This window comes from Oryctolagus cuniculus, chromosome 7 (genome assembly GCF_964237555.1).
Source record: "Oryctolagus cuniculus chromosome 7, mOryCun1.1, whole genome shotgun sequence".
NCBI lineage: Eukaryota > Metazoa > Chordata > Mammalia > Lagomorpha > Leporidae > Oryctolagus > Oryctolagus cuniculus.
The window spans coordinates 50,639,148-50,655,348 of NC_091438.1; the positions used below are offsets into that span (position 1 = coordinate 50,639,148).

Consider the following 16,201-nt stretch of genomic DNA (forward strand, 5'->3'; position numbering starts at 1 on the left):
TTTACCCACTACGCTACAACGCTGGCCCCAAAGTTTCCTGCTTTAAAGTCTGCATAGATGGGTGCCCCTTTCTGACATTTGTAGTTCTAAGAGGAGCAGCAGTTCTTACTGGACACATACTGTCAGGTATCCCTCATTCATTGTTTCCCCTCTCAGCTGAATCCTTCTCATCTACATGTCCATAATAAAGAGAAAAAACTCTATCTCTAATTCTTTTGTAGTTACCACCCTGTGTCTAACCTTTCTTTAAGGCAAACCTTTCAAAAAGACTTACTTGCTTTCATGAGGGGGCTTCAACAGTTCATGGGCAGCTTGAGTGGAAGGATGGTGTGAATTTCCCATGAACTGTTTGAGGCCCCTTGTCCCCCCTGACTTCATCAACATCTCTTTCCTTGATTACTCATTACTCATCTTGCTGCAGTTTAGCTTTCGGCTCTAATCTTAAACAGATCTCTGCTGGTTATAAATTACCATAGCGCATTGTCTTTATGGCACTTCATACAGCTTGCAGTGACACATGTCTATGACTGGTGAATGTGTTTTTTACCCCCACTAGATAGATTTTCCTTAAAACCCAAAATTACCTAGAAGTTGCTCAATGAATATTTCTTGAATGAATGAAGAATACTAGTAAGTCCTGTTATATATATGCTTCCCTGTTGTCCTTTCCCCCACCTCCTTCCCTCCTTCCCTCCTTCCCTCCTCCGCTCTCCCCTCCCTCCCTCCCTCCCACTCTCCCTCCCACTCTCCCTCCCATTCTCCCTCCCTCCTCCCCTTCCTTCCATCCTTTCTTCCTTCCTTCCTTTTTCAAAGTCCTTTCTTTTAGCTGCTTTTGTTTTTTGGCTTCCCTCTCCTTTTTCTTCTTCTTATCCCATGTTTGAATTTTGCCTTATAGTGTTTTAAAGATAAAAAGTTATAATGAGTGTGACGTTGATTTGAAAACTGTGATATATTGTAGGAAGCTGAGGCAAGTAATAAGACAGTGGGCTTTTTTTAGTCATGGTACATGTGAATGCATTCTTTGTTGTTTTTCTCTCTGTCTCCCTTTGCTATTTGCATATTGCTTCTTCTCTCTTCTTTCCTCAGCTGCTGCTGATGCTGGAGGGACTGGTAGATGAACGGAGTCGGCTCAATGAGGCCTTGCAAGCAGAGCGACAGCTCTATAGCAGTCTGGTGAAGTTCCATGCCCATCCAGAGAAGTAAGAGAGTGACTGTTTTTCCTTTTACTCTTTGAAAAAGTGATTTATTTATTTATTTATTTATTACAAAGATTTACTTATTTATTTGAAAGAGTTGCAGAGAGGCAGAGGCAGAGAGAGAGAGAGAGAGGTTTTCCATCCACTGGCTCACTCCCAAAATGGCTGCAACAGCCAGAGCTGAGCCAATCCAAAGCCAGGAGCCAGGAGCTTCTTCCGGGTCTCCAATGCAGATGCAGGGTCCCAAGGACTTGGGCCATCTTCTACTGCTTTCCCAGGCCATAGCAGAGAGCTGGATCGGAAGTGGAGCAGCTGGGACTGAACTGGTGTCCATATGGGATGCCGCACTGCAAGTGGTGGCCCTACCCGCCATGCCACAGCACCACCCCCCACCCCGCCCTGTATTCTTTTCATTTTTCATTAAGTTCAGATGTGTGTGATACCAAAGAGGAGAGCAAATAAATCAGGGATAATTACTGAGGCTGCCCTTTCTGTCATCTGTTGTGTTGATTGCTCTGAGCCTCAGTTCTAAATCTTGGGTTAGGAATGGTACCTGTTTCACATAGCTCTTGCAGAGATTAAACGAGAAGACAATGCCTTGCACATAATAAGCACCCAGGAAAGGTTTTTTTTTCTTTATCTGCTTAATGTCCTGTTAAAGGCTGTCCTATTATAACAATAAGACTGGCCCTGATACTTATTTAGTATCTTAAAGAAAATATATTCCTCATCATGATTAATATCACTCTGGGATGACTGATAACCAACATGGTTAATATAGTTTCTTGTATGGCTTAATTTTGTCTTATATGTCTTTCTAGTTCATTTTATCTTTCATTTTTTTTCTCATTTTTCTTCCTTCCTAGTCCATTCTTTCTTTCCTTTCAAATTTTTATTATTTTACTATTTACTTTCTTCTAATTCATTATTGTGTGTTTTTTTTTTTTTTTTTTTTTTTTTTTTGACAGGCAGAGTGGACAGTGAGAGAGACAGAGAGAAAGGTCTTTTTTTGCCGTTGGTTCACCCTCCAATGGCCGCCGCGGCCGGCGCACTACGGCCGGCGCACCGTGCTGATTCGAAGGCAGGAGCCAGGTGCTTCTCCTGGTCTCCCATGGGGTGCAGGGCCCAAGTGCCATCCTCCACTGCACTTCCTGGCCACAGCAGAGAGCTGGCCTGGAAGAGGGGCAACCAGGACAGAATCCGGTGCCCTGACCGGGACTAGAACCTGGTGTGCTGGCGCCGCAGGCGGAGGATTAGCCTATTGAGCCGCAGCGCCGGCTCATTATTGTGTTTTTAAAAATGCTTTCTTTCTATGTCAGGATAATGAATGCAGAGGAACTTAATGATAGAACTACTTGATTGTGTTAGCTTTTAAAGAACCTCTGCAACTTTAGTCTTTTGAATGAATTCTTTTTCAGAGCATTGTCAAGTTTTATAGCAGATGAGAACATAATTCGTTTTTCCTGGATTTTAGTGCTTCAGAAAGTAAAGCTCTTAGATAATGAAATTTCTCTTCTTATGGACTAAAGGGGTATGGAATTAATCTTAGGAGCTATAATTTTATGTGATATTGACCCAGAACCTAGCATAAATGGGCAAACTCTGAAGAAAGGAGTAGGCCTTGTTAACCCAGCAGGGGTGAACACGAGTGCCCAACAAAGACGCCTTCCATTTATTGTGTCCTGCAGAACCATTACTTTAGAATGTCTCATGGCTGAGTGGCAATGATGTCTCTTGGGAAATATATGTGAGTTCATTAAATTGATGACTAATCCTTTTTCCTCCACGTGGCATGTTTAATCAGCTCTGAAAGAGACAGAACTCTGCAGGTGGAACTGGAAGGGGCCCAGGTGTTACGCGGTCGACTAGAAGAAGTTCTTGGAAGAAGCCTGGAGCGCTTAAGCAGGCTGGAGACCCTGGCCGCCATTGGAGGTGGGGAACTGGAAAGTGTGCGAGTTCGTCACAAGCATGACTTCTGAGCACTGGCGGGTCAGACTGCAGCCCAGGATGGAAACCTTGTTTGCACTAACCAGAGGGAGCCTTGTCTGACTTCCTAGAATTAAATGGTGACTTACTAATGATAGAACTGGTGCAAGTAGCATCAACCACAAAGTGGAACTCACTTTAGCCTACCTGTATCTCATTGTACATATCTATGAATTGATGGTGGAGGTGACAAAGTGTATTTGCACATTTTAAATCATTCCATTTTAGTTTTTCCACCCATATGCATTCCTTTCCCTAGCCCCTTCTCATTCCTTCATCCTTCTATGGGCCAATAAAGTTTATTCCTCCCCAGTTTCACAATCCATTTCCTATGTTCCATATCATGTCATAAATGCATGTGTGTATTATTTTTACCATTCAATCAACTCCTGCTCTTTGAGTGAGAGCACTTTTTAAATTAAATCAAAGGATAAAGTAGATCAGAACTAGGAGAGTGGTCTTGTAATGGTAGACTGCAGGTGTTGAGAAGGCCAGTTAGAGATCAGAGGCAAAGACTATTAAGGTGTTTACAGTAAAGCTTTAGCCCTAGTGTTGTTTGAGTTAAATATTGAATGACACAGGTGCAATTAAATTGGTGCAGATTAAATCCAATTTAAAATTATTTCTTCACTGATCCCTGTAGATTCCTTTAAACCAAGGGCATGTTATTTAGTCAGAACAAAATTTCAAGAAAGGTCTTTCAGAGCCAGAATTCTCCAGGTACAAAGGTAATTTCAAATGCAGTGTCTCCCTTTAAATTCAGTATTCCACTAAATAGCTTATTATAGCCAGAAGAGAGTATTGCTTCTATACTTCCATTTGACAGTGGCAGGTTCTTATAATTTTCAATAGTGTATTTCTGGAGTCTTAAATGTCATGAGTGTGAAAAGTGACCAGATAATTTTGGAGCTTTGAAGGCTCAGCACCATGAGGTTTCTTTTTTCTGCTGCACATAAGTTTCTTAGATTAGAAACTGAGATTTCAGTTCAATTAAATATGGAATTTGGGGGGTAGCGATTGACAGCTTCCAGTGCCACAAATGTGATTGAGGGTCCTTTCTAAACTAGGTGGGACACATTCCATTTTTTTTTTTTACATGACATTTTATTTCTTTCACATTCCTGTGTTGACATGGCTTATATTACAATATGAATCCCTTCCAAGTTTCTGTAAGTTTACCTGTTCCTGAAACAGATAGAGCTTCAGTCAAATTAAAATGGATAGGAAGAAAATGTTCTACTGAAGAAACATCCTGGAATCTCCTAAGTGGTTTGCAAAGATTGGCAGCTATAAGCCCTTCTCTTAATAGAAATGTCATTCCAGTCTTAGTGGCTTTTAAAGGGAAAAGGAGTTGTTTGAGAAAGAAGGTATAAGCAGAACCACCTGCTTTTCTTTCTCTTTCCATTTTAAGAGCCTCTTTCCTACAAAAAACTTTTTGTAACTTCCCAAAAGTGAGGTGGATAATGGATGTGGTCAGTAGAAATGTCAATCCATCCAGTACTAGTCTGTCATGTCATTACAACAAGGCATTTAGGAAATGTCTTTCCTTAATTTTACTAATAGATAAAGGATACTCTTTAAGTCTCCTATTAAGATTCAACCATAGGTGATTTTTGGGTCTAGGGTCTCATGGTGAATATAGTGATTAATAGTAAATACACCTTATTTCTATCAACGTCCAATGAAAGTGAGTTGATAGAAGGATGAATTAAGGGTGTGATCTTGACACCATAAATTTGGCTAAGATCTGGCACTAACTTGCTGGTCTTGCTAGCAGGAATGAGGCATGCAAATGGTGTTACCAGGAGAGAGCCCACTGTTCTCACAATTTTATATGATAATTTGATGTCTGAATAGAGAATATGATTCTGATGAATTTTGTCTTAACTCACAGATGGGTGATACTGTGATTGGATACATCATTCATATAATCATATTTACTATAGTATCATATGATTCCATTCGCCTTCCAGGAGCATAACTTTTTATCTTGTTGGATTATTCTACCTTGTCAGGCATTTTTCAACATTATAATAATTTTAGCTAAAGCATCATGTGCTTATAGAATCTTGTGTTGAATAAAAAAATCTTCAAAAAGAAATAATGAAGTAAATTTTTACTTAGGCCATGCTTGATCAGAAGTATAGAACTTAAAATGAGAAAAATCTAGGTGGATACATTTCATTCTTGCCACATTTTCTCCTTTAATAATATGCAGAGTTACAAGTCATCAGGGTAGATGAAGTTTTTACAACTGGTTTTTAGAACTATAGAATTGAAAAGGATATATAATAGTATTTATTTTGATTGAAATAGAAGTCTTTATGACAAATTTCATCTAAATTTTTTTCTGTTGCAGGTTTAAACTATATTACTGAAATCTGATGATTGTTAGTGCTTAGTATAAGTCAACATTTGTCTGATGTCCTCTTTTTGGCTATTTAGCCAAATTAGGACTTTTTTGAAAAGGCATTATTGGGCTATTTCAATAGATAAGCCTTTTACTTTAATAGGGTTTACTTTTGTTCCTCAACTCCCACTTCAGTCCTCTACACCTGCTTTTTATTTATTCTGTTGTGGACAGTGAAAATATTTTTAATACATCTACTTCTTAGGGAAAGCACATTTTTCTTTGTTCATAGTTTAAAAAGATTTTTCAATTATATTATATAATAAGAAATCTATTAAGGTTAAAGAAAATCTTAACCTGTATAGGATATTAGATCCCAGCCACTTAGAAGGTTCTTTAGTATATTCCACTCACACAGTTTATACCTATATGACTTTATGGCAGATGTGCATAAAAGACCTATCAGAGACATGCTTATTTATGCTTCTAATTCAGTATCTGGATTATAAGAAGGTTGGCTCATTGCTTCAAACCAGTTCAAGAAAATTGATTGGAATTTCTCTGCTTTAGTCTTCAGGTTGGATCTAAGGTCTTCAGATTAGGGAAAGACAGAGAAGGTCACACTACCCTGGAAATTACTCATTTCCTTGAGAAATAAAGATTGACTTATCTAAAGTTCCTTTTCTTTAGTCTATAAACCTTATAGAGAACAATAGCACCTTTGCTTCCCTTGAGCTAGAATTAGGAAACTTTAGTTCCTAATGGAAGAATAAAGTCATTGTTTTCTGGTTTCATGATCTTTTTATATGAAAGAGTCACAGAATCTTTACATTTGACATCCCTGAAAAATTCAAGTTGCCTTTTCAACAAAGGGCATCAGATAGTATCCTGCAGGTCTGTAGCCAGGGTCCTGCAAGAAAAGGTGTTAGACTTCCATGAGGTTAAGAAGTATTAGTATCCCCCACACTTGAAGTCTGCCTTCTGCCTTGCCTTGAGGAAATCACATTAGAGGTAGAATAAATGAAGTCTACTCACTTTTTCAGACACCATCATTCTGTGAGATGCAAGCACATATTTTCTCTGATTCTCTTAAGGTTAAATCTCCTTTTGGTAGTATGAAGCCGTTTGTATTATGGAAAGAACAGCTGGAAATGTGGAGCTATTATAGGACAACCCAACATTAAAAAGCAGAAGGAGTGAGTCAGTAGGCTAATACATTGTATTGGTAGTCTAATACATTGGAGTGATTACTGTAGGGCGATAGCTTTGAGTGTTGATGCGTTTTTGGAATATGAATTTAAGCTACTCTTCACCATTTGCAGCAATATCTGTTAAAGCGGGATTAGAAAACAACTGTTACTTTTAAGTAGTCTGAGTATTGACAAAAGGTAAGTCCTCAGTTGCTTTCTATGTAATCATGTGAGGCAGGATGGATTTCTCAAATAAAATTGTGCCTCTGACAAAGAGTGGTAATCAGAGGGGAAACCCAAAACTGTAGAGCTGACAATACTTATTTCATCAGATTTCAAATAGAATAATTAAAGTGGCAGTGATGTGCTAACTTTTTATGTTACTTCATTTTTTTTTTGTTATTTAGATTTTACAGAAATAAAAATATTTATCATATTCTTTCCCTCTTCTAAAGCTGGAAGGATAAAATATATAAAAAGTTAGGCAACATCAGAAAAATGATCTCAAATAATATGAAGAGCAGGACTGTTAAATACATGAACCAAATGTTCCACCATGCTCCCTTGAAGAACTCATTGGCCAGCAAATGCTTGGAGATTTGCTTTTTGCAGTTGTCAAAGTCATTAAGGTCCCTTTCACAATCTAAACACTTCAGATGCATGTGTAAACACAGGTGTTTTATAAATCATGAATTTCTGTGTTCACGAAGTATCAGTTTGAGAATATCACTTAAAATTTTGTAGGCTGTTGAGAGAAATTAAAGTGATTCCTAACAGTTTCGGGGAAGAAGGAAGTACCATGTAAAATGATCAGAACTTTGGGGTTAGATTCTATCCAGCACTATTTCCCCGCCAAAGTTAAGCTGTATGTTTTTCTCTGGAAGTTATCTCTTCCTAGCTCCATGCTGTTAAACTGTGTTAACATTTGTGCTGAAGAGTGTACATTTTTTATGTATAAAGTGTTAGCATTTCAGCTACTTTAGTTGAGACACAACAAATTGTTACTGATCCAATAAAAGTATCAAAAGGCCAACAGAAGCTATTTGATTTCATTCTTAAAAGATGTATGAGAAAGAAATAAAGTACTTTTTTTTTTTCACTTACCACTTAGAGGAAAATCAGTCTATCAGTTGTCCTAAAATTCTCAGTCAATTAAGGCTCTGTGGAATGAGATTTATTTACCTAAAGGAAGAAGAAGAAACTTGAAATTTTCTCCTCCCAAAAGAGTAAGACTAAATTAACAGCTTTGCACTTTTCCTAGAAACGTGAAGTGGGCTACTTTACCTTAAAAATCCTCCCATGCTCTCCTTGCTTTAACTGGTAGTCATATGAGAAGGCAGGACAGAGATTTAAGGAGGTTGTTGTGGGTGGTGCTGTCTCTTTAAATGTTCCCAGAGACACTTGCTGCTATGGTCCTTGAGGAAAAGAGACCATGAGCAGGAAGAGTTTCTTGACATCGTAGAATAGGTACAGCAGTCATATCTTCCAGTCTGCCCAGGACAGTCCTGCACACATGTCCCCATCAACCTAAAGACAGCTGACTCTCGTTTTAGAATAATGAATTCATGAATAATGAATAATTACTGTTTTGAAAAAGAAACTCTTCAGAATCCTAGTGAAATTTCATATCCCCTAAAGTGTTTTGGATTATAGTTTGATTTTATAAAGTTACTTAACTGCTTTCTGGAAAAAAAAAAAAAAAGGAGCTGAAAGACTCTTGAGAGACATCACAATGGAAAGACAAAGGTACACCATGGGAAGGGCTTGAGCCATTTTCTTTGACTTCAGTTCCAAGGCCAGAATCTGGATGAAGAATTTTATTTCTTGGCAGAAGCTGTGGGAGACTACATATAATCTTGATTTTTTTTGTGTGTCTTGAAGGGAATGGATGCAGGTGAATTTACAGGTTGAAAGGAGACTTTTTGTCCTTGATTCTTTGATATAGCATCATATTGTGAAATCAGCAGTTGCTGGCTCATGACATGAACATGCGAGATCTTGTAATGAGCACATGGCAGAGTGCCTGGGTTTGAAGGTGAGGCCGACCAGAAACAGCCTAGTGCAAGAGCCCAGCACTGGGGGAAAGAACATGGCATGGCAAACGTACTCATGCTGTAAAGGTGTAGATTTCAAATCCCCTTTCAAAATCAGTAAATTGCTGACCCCTGCTGTGTTTCCAGCAACTATATGGGAAAATACTACCTCTTTTCTGTTGATCCCATATAAATGGTTTAAAGGGGAAATCATGACTGCAGAGTAGAATTTGAGGAAAATGGTCTTGACCACCCAGTTTGGATGCCTTAGAATAGAATTGAAGTGATACTTCATGAATTCCCCGATACAGATTATTCCCACGTGGCAGAGCTTCAAGGCAGTTAAATGCTGATGAATCCTGTTTGTAAAGCACCTGTTCACCAACACCTCTGAGCCTTTTCAACTGTGTTGTGGAGCAGGGAGAACAAACTTTTATTTCAAGCCCTCTGCTGAGGGGAACAGGTATTTAGGAGGGAGAAAGTACAGGTAGAACAGGTAGAATCAAGATCATCCAGTTAATAGCTGTAGTTATAAACCCTCTCTGCTGACACATTTGGGTTCTGTAGCTTCCAACTTTTTCAGTTCTCTAGCAGCCCATGGTGCCACTTCAGTTTACCAATAATAATAGTTTGAAATATTGTTTAAAGGTCACATTAACTAACATATTCTGTGCCAATCACTGTTTTAAACACTTCAAAATCAGCAAACCCTTTTAAGTTCACACAAATGTTTGGAGTGCATAATACAATTAATCATACTTAATATACAAGAAAATTGAGTTACAGAAAGAATGACTTGCCTAAAATCAAATAGTGACAAAAGCACAATTGAACCTAGACATTCTGGCTCCAGAGTCCATGTTCATAATCATTATTGCATCCTCAATTTAAAACGTTTCACCAAACTATGAATTTTTGCCTCAATGATAAGAAAATATTTGCATAATGTTTAGGTTTTCACCCAGGATTATTTTTCATACTTTCCAAAATCTAAAGAAAGGACATTTTGTGTGGCTCAGAGGCTAGAAAGTTCCAAAAGCCACAACATAAGAACTTCCAAAGAAGTTTCAGATAAAAAGTTTATTTTTTTAAATAAAAATGCCAGACATGAAAGACTTATCCAAAAGAGTCAAGTTAACTTGGAGGCATAGGTAGTTAGCTTTCAGAGAATCCAAAGGGAGCAACCATTTTATTTCCAGTTTCTTTCAAAATAAGCAAATTCATTAATTGAAGTATGGGTCACTTTAAAGCACTCCATACAATGAAGTTAATGGTTTTCTTACTTTGCTCATGAAAGCTTAGAAAGAGGTATCACGCACAAAAGGGAAGCACTTTTTATTATTATTTACTTAAAAAATGGAAATGGTATCAGAAAGAGGAATGTTTAATGTAAACTTAAATATAGGACATTGTGTGAGATCATTAACTCATTTTATTCCCACAATGCCTGTAAGATTTCTTTAGCTTTATTCTTTTACTCAAATATGTGGGAAAAATTTTTCAGTATTCTAACACAAATTGGTAAAAGGCTGATCAACCCTTAAGTTCACATAAGAGAAATATAGCAGACTGTGAGATAGCTTTAAAAAAGGAAGAAAAAGGGCAAATTGTACAAAACACCTATGTAGTAGAGTGTTGGGATCAGGTGGACATTCTTCTTTCGCCTCCATCTAATTCCTGATAAAGTCAGAAGTATAGCATATTGCCCCCAAGTGAATCAAAGAGAGGGACCATTATCCAGAAATACAGATGTGGCATCAGATGGGCTGGCAAAGGTAAGTGGAGGGCAGAGCCTATTATATTAAAGACCTCGAAACCAGTGATAGTCACCTTTTCTAAGTCCCACTGCACTTACTCCTTGGAACATAGGCCTGGCATGACTGTTCCACCACTAAAGGTAAGGGCCTGAGGATCCTGACCCCATAGAGAGCTGAACTGCTTTCAACTACAGGGTCGCAGAAGGAAACAGTGTGAAAAGTATGTTTTCTTAACCTGTCACTGAGTGGGACAATTCATTTCCTGTTCAGGAAGGAAGGTTGTGCTTTCTACTGCCCTGTAGGGTGAGATTTTGTGAAATGAGTGTGGTAGAACGCAGGTGTCCTCAGGTGAATTAGCATCCTGTGCTCACTGAGTCTTCCAAGCAGTCAAAGCTACTCAACCAGTGACCTGAATGAAATGGTTCTGGAGCTAGCCAGAAAAGCCAGAAAGGGTGTTAGAAATTCCTGCAATGCAAAAAAAAAAAAAAAAAAAAAAAAAAAAAAAAAAAAAAAAAAAAAAGAAAGACAAAGAAAAAGAAAAAAAAAAATTCCTGCAATGCATTGTCTGCCCTGGATCTCTAAGGATGCTGAGTACTGATGGCGCCTCCTCAGGAACAGGGTCTTGACTTGGTCCAAAGTTGACACAACGCTCAGTGAGGATCAGGGAACTGCAGATGTTGGGACTGTGTGCTGCTTACTGTCTCTCAGTTCTCTGATGAGATCAGCCTGGGCCATTGCAAATACCTTGGTCCGAGCTGAAGTTACCAAGAACTAGAGTATAGATGTGGACTGCTCCGGTTCATCTCAGCTGCGAAGGATACTGAATGCTCAGTGTTCATTCGTGGATGTCTTCCCAGGAACAGATTGTTTGGTCTTGGAGAAAGACGCAAAGGTATTACTTGTCACAAGAAATGGTAGCATAGCTCTTATCAGGTCAACTGTGCAGCCTTGGACAAGCCACCTCATCTCTTTGAGGCCCAGGTTATTACCTGGTCAGAAAAGGAGTTTCAACAAGTTGGTTGCTGAGGTCAGGATCAAAATTAGATCTGAAGATTCTGAAACTTGGGCAGATTCTGTGTTCAAATGAATTAACTGTATGGATGCCTACAGTTTTAGAAAAAAATCAGTAATCCTGTGGACCACAGTCCTTGATCTAACGTTGGTCAATTGTTTAACCAATGGGAAGAGGAAGAAATGCCCCACATTTGTGCTGTCCAATATGGGTACCCCCAGCTGCATGTGGCTACCCAAGTAAAAAAGTTTAAACAAAATAAGAAATAGAATCCTTCCAGCGTAGCCGCATTTCAGGGGCTCGAGGGCCACCTGTGACTGGCGCCTATGCTATTGGGCAGCACAGACACAACATGGCCACCACTGCAGAAAGTTCTGTCAGTGCTGGCCTAGAACTTTGTCTAGATCACAAACCTTGTACCTTGGAGCAGAGGGTAGATGTTTTTCCTCTAGGGTGATAATGCCCATCTTTGGGGAATGAAAGTATGGATTAAATCCCACTTGGGCAAAGCAGGGCAAGAAAGCCTTCATGCGAAGGGTGCTGACATGGCACAAGAGTTTGAGAAACACGGGAAGGAGAGGGTGGGGAAGGCATTTGGAAATATGAATCATTCTGTGCCTTGGGTCTTGATTAGACTTGGACTTCTGGAGGCCACCAGGATCCCAGGAGGGGAGGTCCACAGAGAGATTATCACCCTCGGCACAACTGATCCCAACAGTGGCAGAGTGTGAGATGAGCAGAGCTGTCCTAATCCTCAGGGAAGGAAGGAACTTCTCAGTACTCAGTGTTGGGAGCTAGGCTGGTCGTGTGCAGCCCATGTTACAGAGGGAAAGTTGTTACACAGCCAGTCACTGGTAGGAAGAATTCAGGCTGTCCCGAAATGGGAGAGAGGCCATTGGCTGCTGAGGTGCAAGACCATGCAGTCAAAGCCATCCTGCATCCTGAGGTTTAGACTGGAGCTTTAGAAACTACCAGTGACACTAAAAGACAGCTTTTTTGTTTGTTTGTTTGTTTTTCTGCCTCCCCTGCTGGCCCTGCTGGCTAGGGGCCCAGGCATATGGGGGAAGGAAGAAATCAGAAGTAGATGGCTAAAAAGACTAATTGTACCTGCTGTCTGGAAGCCATCTGTGAAGGGAATCACCTTTCTTTTCTGGACTTACTTGCAGGTGCAGCGACAGGGGATGACACTGAAGATACCAGCACCGAGTTCACTGACAGTATTGAGGAGGAAGCTGCTCACAGGAGCCACCAGCAAGTAAGTCAGTGTCAGGTTCGGGGGTTCCCAGGGTGGGAGGCGCACAGCCCTTCTGAGGTCTGATGCCTCCTGTAGCCCATCTGGACTTGGAGTGAGATGATACCTTTTGATATAAACCACTTCCTGGCTGCTTCCTGATCTCCTGAGCTTTCCAGCTGCCTCTTCAAGCCACAGCCTCACTCCACCTTCCTCTCTAATCTACTCTTTGATTTTTACTACTAAAATTTCTTCCTTCTGCTTCCCCCCTTCTGCCTACCTTTGCCTCTGTATACTCTTTGTAGCTAAAGCTTTAGAAAAATGTTTACTTACAAGCCATGGACACTTCTCCTCTTGGGCCTTGGTAACTGGAATACACTCTAGAAAGCAGGGAGTCCCCAAAGGGCAGCTTGGTCACAGGGCCTAGGACCTGGAGAATGCCCTCTGAGAAGCTTCAAGAGGATCAAAACGCTTCCAAAGCAGGGATCTTTCTTGATGAAATCTTATTATATGAAAGGGAACTCAGTTGCACAACCTGACACATCACCTAGGTCATGACGACTCAAAGACCAGCAGATGGTGCTTCATCGGCAAGCTCCAGTCAAGCCTCAGAACTTGCTGCCCAAGGCTCAAACCCTGTTGTCACCATCAGTGAAGGTGAAACCAGCACGTTCTCAAGCCCAAGAGTGAATGTCCTGTACCTCAGAAATTAAGTCACCGGTAGTGATCCCACAGCACTCACTGGAACTCCTGTCTCCACCTTGCTCAGTGACACTGAGTAATCACACCTCCTAGATGGACCATGCCTATGACGCTCCAGTTGTTCAGGTGAAAGGGGGTCACTGGTCAATATCCTTCTGCAAAAGTAACTGAGCTTTTCCAACGACAGCTTTGTTGGTGCTCTTAGGACAGCTGTAGCGGGAACGAGGCTTGCTGGGTCTGCCTGTATGTCTCCTTCATAAGAAAAAGAGGAGACATCTTATAAACTTATAAGAGGCCATGATTTGGCACCCACCATCTCTGGCTTTTGAGGATGTGAGTTTGGGATACCTTTCAAGTTCTCACCAATTTCTTTACCTTCTAGAAAGATGCCCATTTTGTTGTCCTGTCCATGCCTGACCTTGCTTGTCCCTTGAGTTCTTGCATGAGCTCCTCTTGAAGAGCTTCTCCTGAGCTTTCCTAACCTATGGTTACAACTTTAATCATGCGTACCACTGTCCCTCTGAGAGATCCCTCTGCCCCGTGTTCCCTGATTTCATTGAGGATCTTGGGTGAAAAAGAAGGAGCTGTAGGATGAATGAATATCCATTCTAAAAGAGATGCTAGGTTGGGATGTTGACTGGTCACTGATGGTTACAGAGACCATGAGACAGGATTAACCCCAGAATAAGTGAACAGGAGACCAGATGTGGGGAGATATGTCTGATTGACATGGTCAGCTGTCCCTGATCATTTAAGTCCTTTGTTCAAATTCTCAGTTGTAGGCAAACTGGCCTGTGAATCATTTCTTCCTCAACCTCCTCTATAACCCAGCATGGAGAACAGGACTGGACCCCATTCTGAGATGGTCTATCTAGCCCAGAATGAACTTTTAAATCGGGGAATTAATGTTTTCCTCACTATGCTTGCCATGGTACTTGGCATAAGGAGTATTTAGTATAATCATAGGTTAAGGAACCTTTGAGTCAGGGCTTGACTTGTGATAAAGCGTATGTCTGTTGAATGAAGAATCTTTTAGATAAGCATCATTTTTTTTTTTTTTTGTATCGCTTTTCCTTGAAAATAGTTCTACAGCTTTGGATAGGAGGAACTATGGTGTGCGAAATCATTGTAAACTACTTCATCTTTTCTGGAGTTTGAGGTTATGACTGTCCTGCTACAAATTAAATAAAGCTTGCTTTGCCATACTGTTTTGTGTCCAGATTCTCAAACATTTGTTTAGTTGTTTCCAGGGAAGTAACCACTTAAGATTAGGCTCTGTTGTGTCCTTGGGAAGTAAACCTTATTTTTGACAACCAACTCCCTTCCTACCTCAAGAATACACATATTTCCCCTAAGAAACTCATCCAACTTTGTGCACCTTCCGACGAAAGAATGACCTTTTGCTCAGACAAGTTGATTCCTTCCTACTTTTGGACTCACTCACCTAAGGAAGCTTCAGGTCTGGACATCTGATACTAATTTTCCCTAGGGATAGCCAACAAACCCCATTCTCAAGCAAATATCGCATCTATAATAAACACCTAGGAAATTCCTCTGGAAGAAACTAAACCATTGCTTTTCTTCATTTAAAACTTTGCAAAGGAGAAAAGCTAGTCAAGAATTGGGATTCAAATACAAATAACAGAAGTCCATATACTGTGATAAAATTGAGAAAAGGTATTTTAAGATAATTATTAATCTTATTTTGATTGACAAATCATACTTTTATATTTTATGGGGTACAATATGATGATTTTATATAAATACTATGTGGAACTATTAAATTGAACTAATTAACATACCCAACACTTTGCCTATCTATTTTTTTTTATGGTGAGATTTTGAAATCTACTCTCTTATTTTGAAATTACAATACGTGATTGTTGGTCATTGTGCCATACATCTGAAAACCTATTACACCTGTCTGACACTTTGTACACTTTGATAACAATTTCCCTTCTCTCCCTTTCTACTCCGCTCCCTAGCCTCTGGTAACCATTTGTCTATTCTCTGCTTCTATGAACTCAACTTTATTAGATTCCAAATACAAGGGAGATTATGCAGTAATTGTCTTTAGATGCTAGCCTTATTTCAGCTAGCATAAGGTCCTCCAGATTCATCTATACTGTTGCAAATTACAGGATTCCCCATCCGTCACCATCCTTTTAAGGTTGAATAGTACAAGGATACTTCAAAAAGTTTGAGGAAAAAAATGCAATTAAAAACTAAATTTATTTTGGTGCAAAAATTTTGAAATCCATGCTGGGTGTTTTCCATAATATCCATTTCATGAACCTTTTGGAAACCCCTCATGTACATATATTTAAAATTTTAGCACCAAAATCTAACTATTAATTTCATTTTCTGTGAGCTTTTTGGAGTCCCCTGATTGTGTATATTCTACCACGTTTCCTTTATCCATTCACTCAGTGGTGAACACCTAGGTTGATTCCCTATCCTGGCCACTGTGAGTAGCACTAGAGTGGGCGTGTAAGTGTCCACATATTTTTGATGTGTTAACTTCAGTTTTTTTTTGAAATGTTCCCAAAAGTGAGATTACTGAATCATGTGGTGGTTACATTTTTTGTTTTTTGAGGAACCACATGCTGTTTTTCATAATAGCTCTATTAATTTATGTTCCACCAACAATGTTTAAGAGTTCCTTTTTCTCTGCATTCACTCACTCAACAATTGTTATCTTTTTGATACAGACCATCCTAACAGATATTAAGTGATCTCTCATT

The 16,201-nt window shown here is 39.7% G+C and overlaps 1 protein-coding gene across 43 annotated transcripts in view; it reads left to right on the forward strand.

Annotated features, from left to right (window-relative positions):
- The window catches only part of PDE4DIP (phosphodiesterase 4D interacting protein), a 233,807-nt gene that overhangs the window by 177,225 nt on the left and 40,381 nt on the right, over positions 1-16,201 (forward strand). For 40 of the 43 annotated variants that reach the window (XR_011390489.1, XR_011390490.1, XR_011390488.1 and 37 more), the window contains 3 exons: positions 1,087-1,199; positions 3,001-3,128; positions 12,691-12,779. Coding sequence is in view for 37 of the 43 variants with exons in the window: in XM_017345940.3 (XP_017201429.2) it covers positions 1,087-1,199; positions 3,001-3,128; positions 12,691-12,779 (330 nt within the window). In the remaining 6 variants the exon portion in view is untranslated. Of the gene's footprint in view, positions 1-1,086; positions 1,200-3,000; positions 3,129-12,690; positions 12,780-13,306; positions 14,664-16,201 lie in introns of those variants that run through there. The other 3 variants (XM_051857339.2, XM_070077804.1, XM_070077803.1) reach the window with 1 other exon arrangement.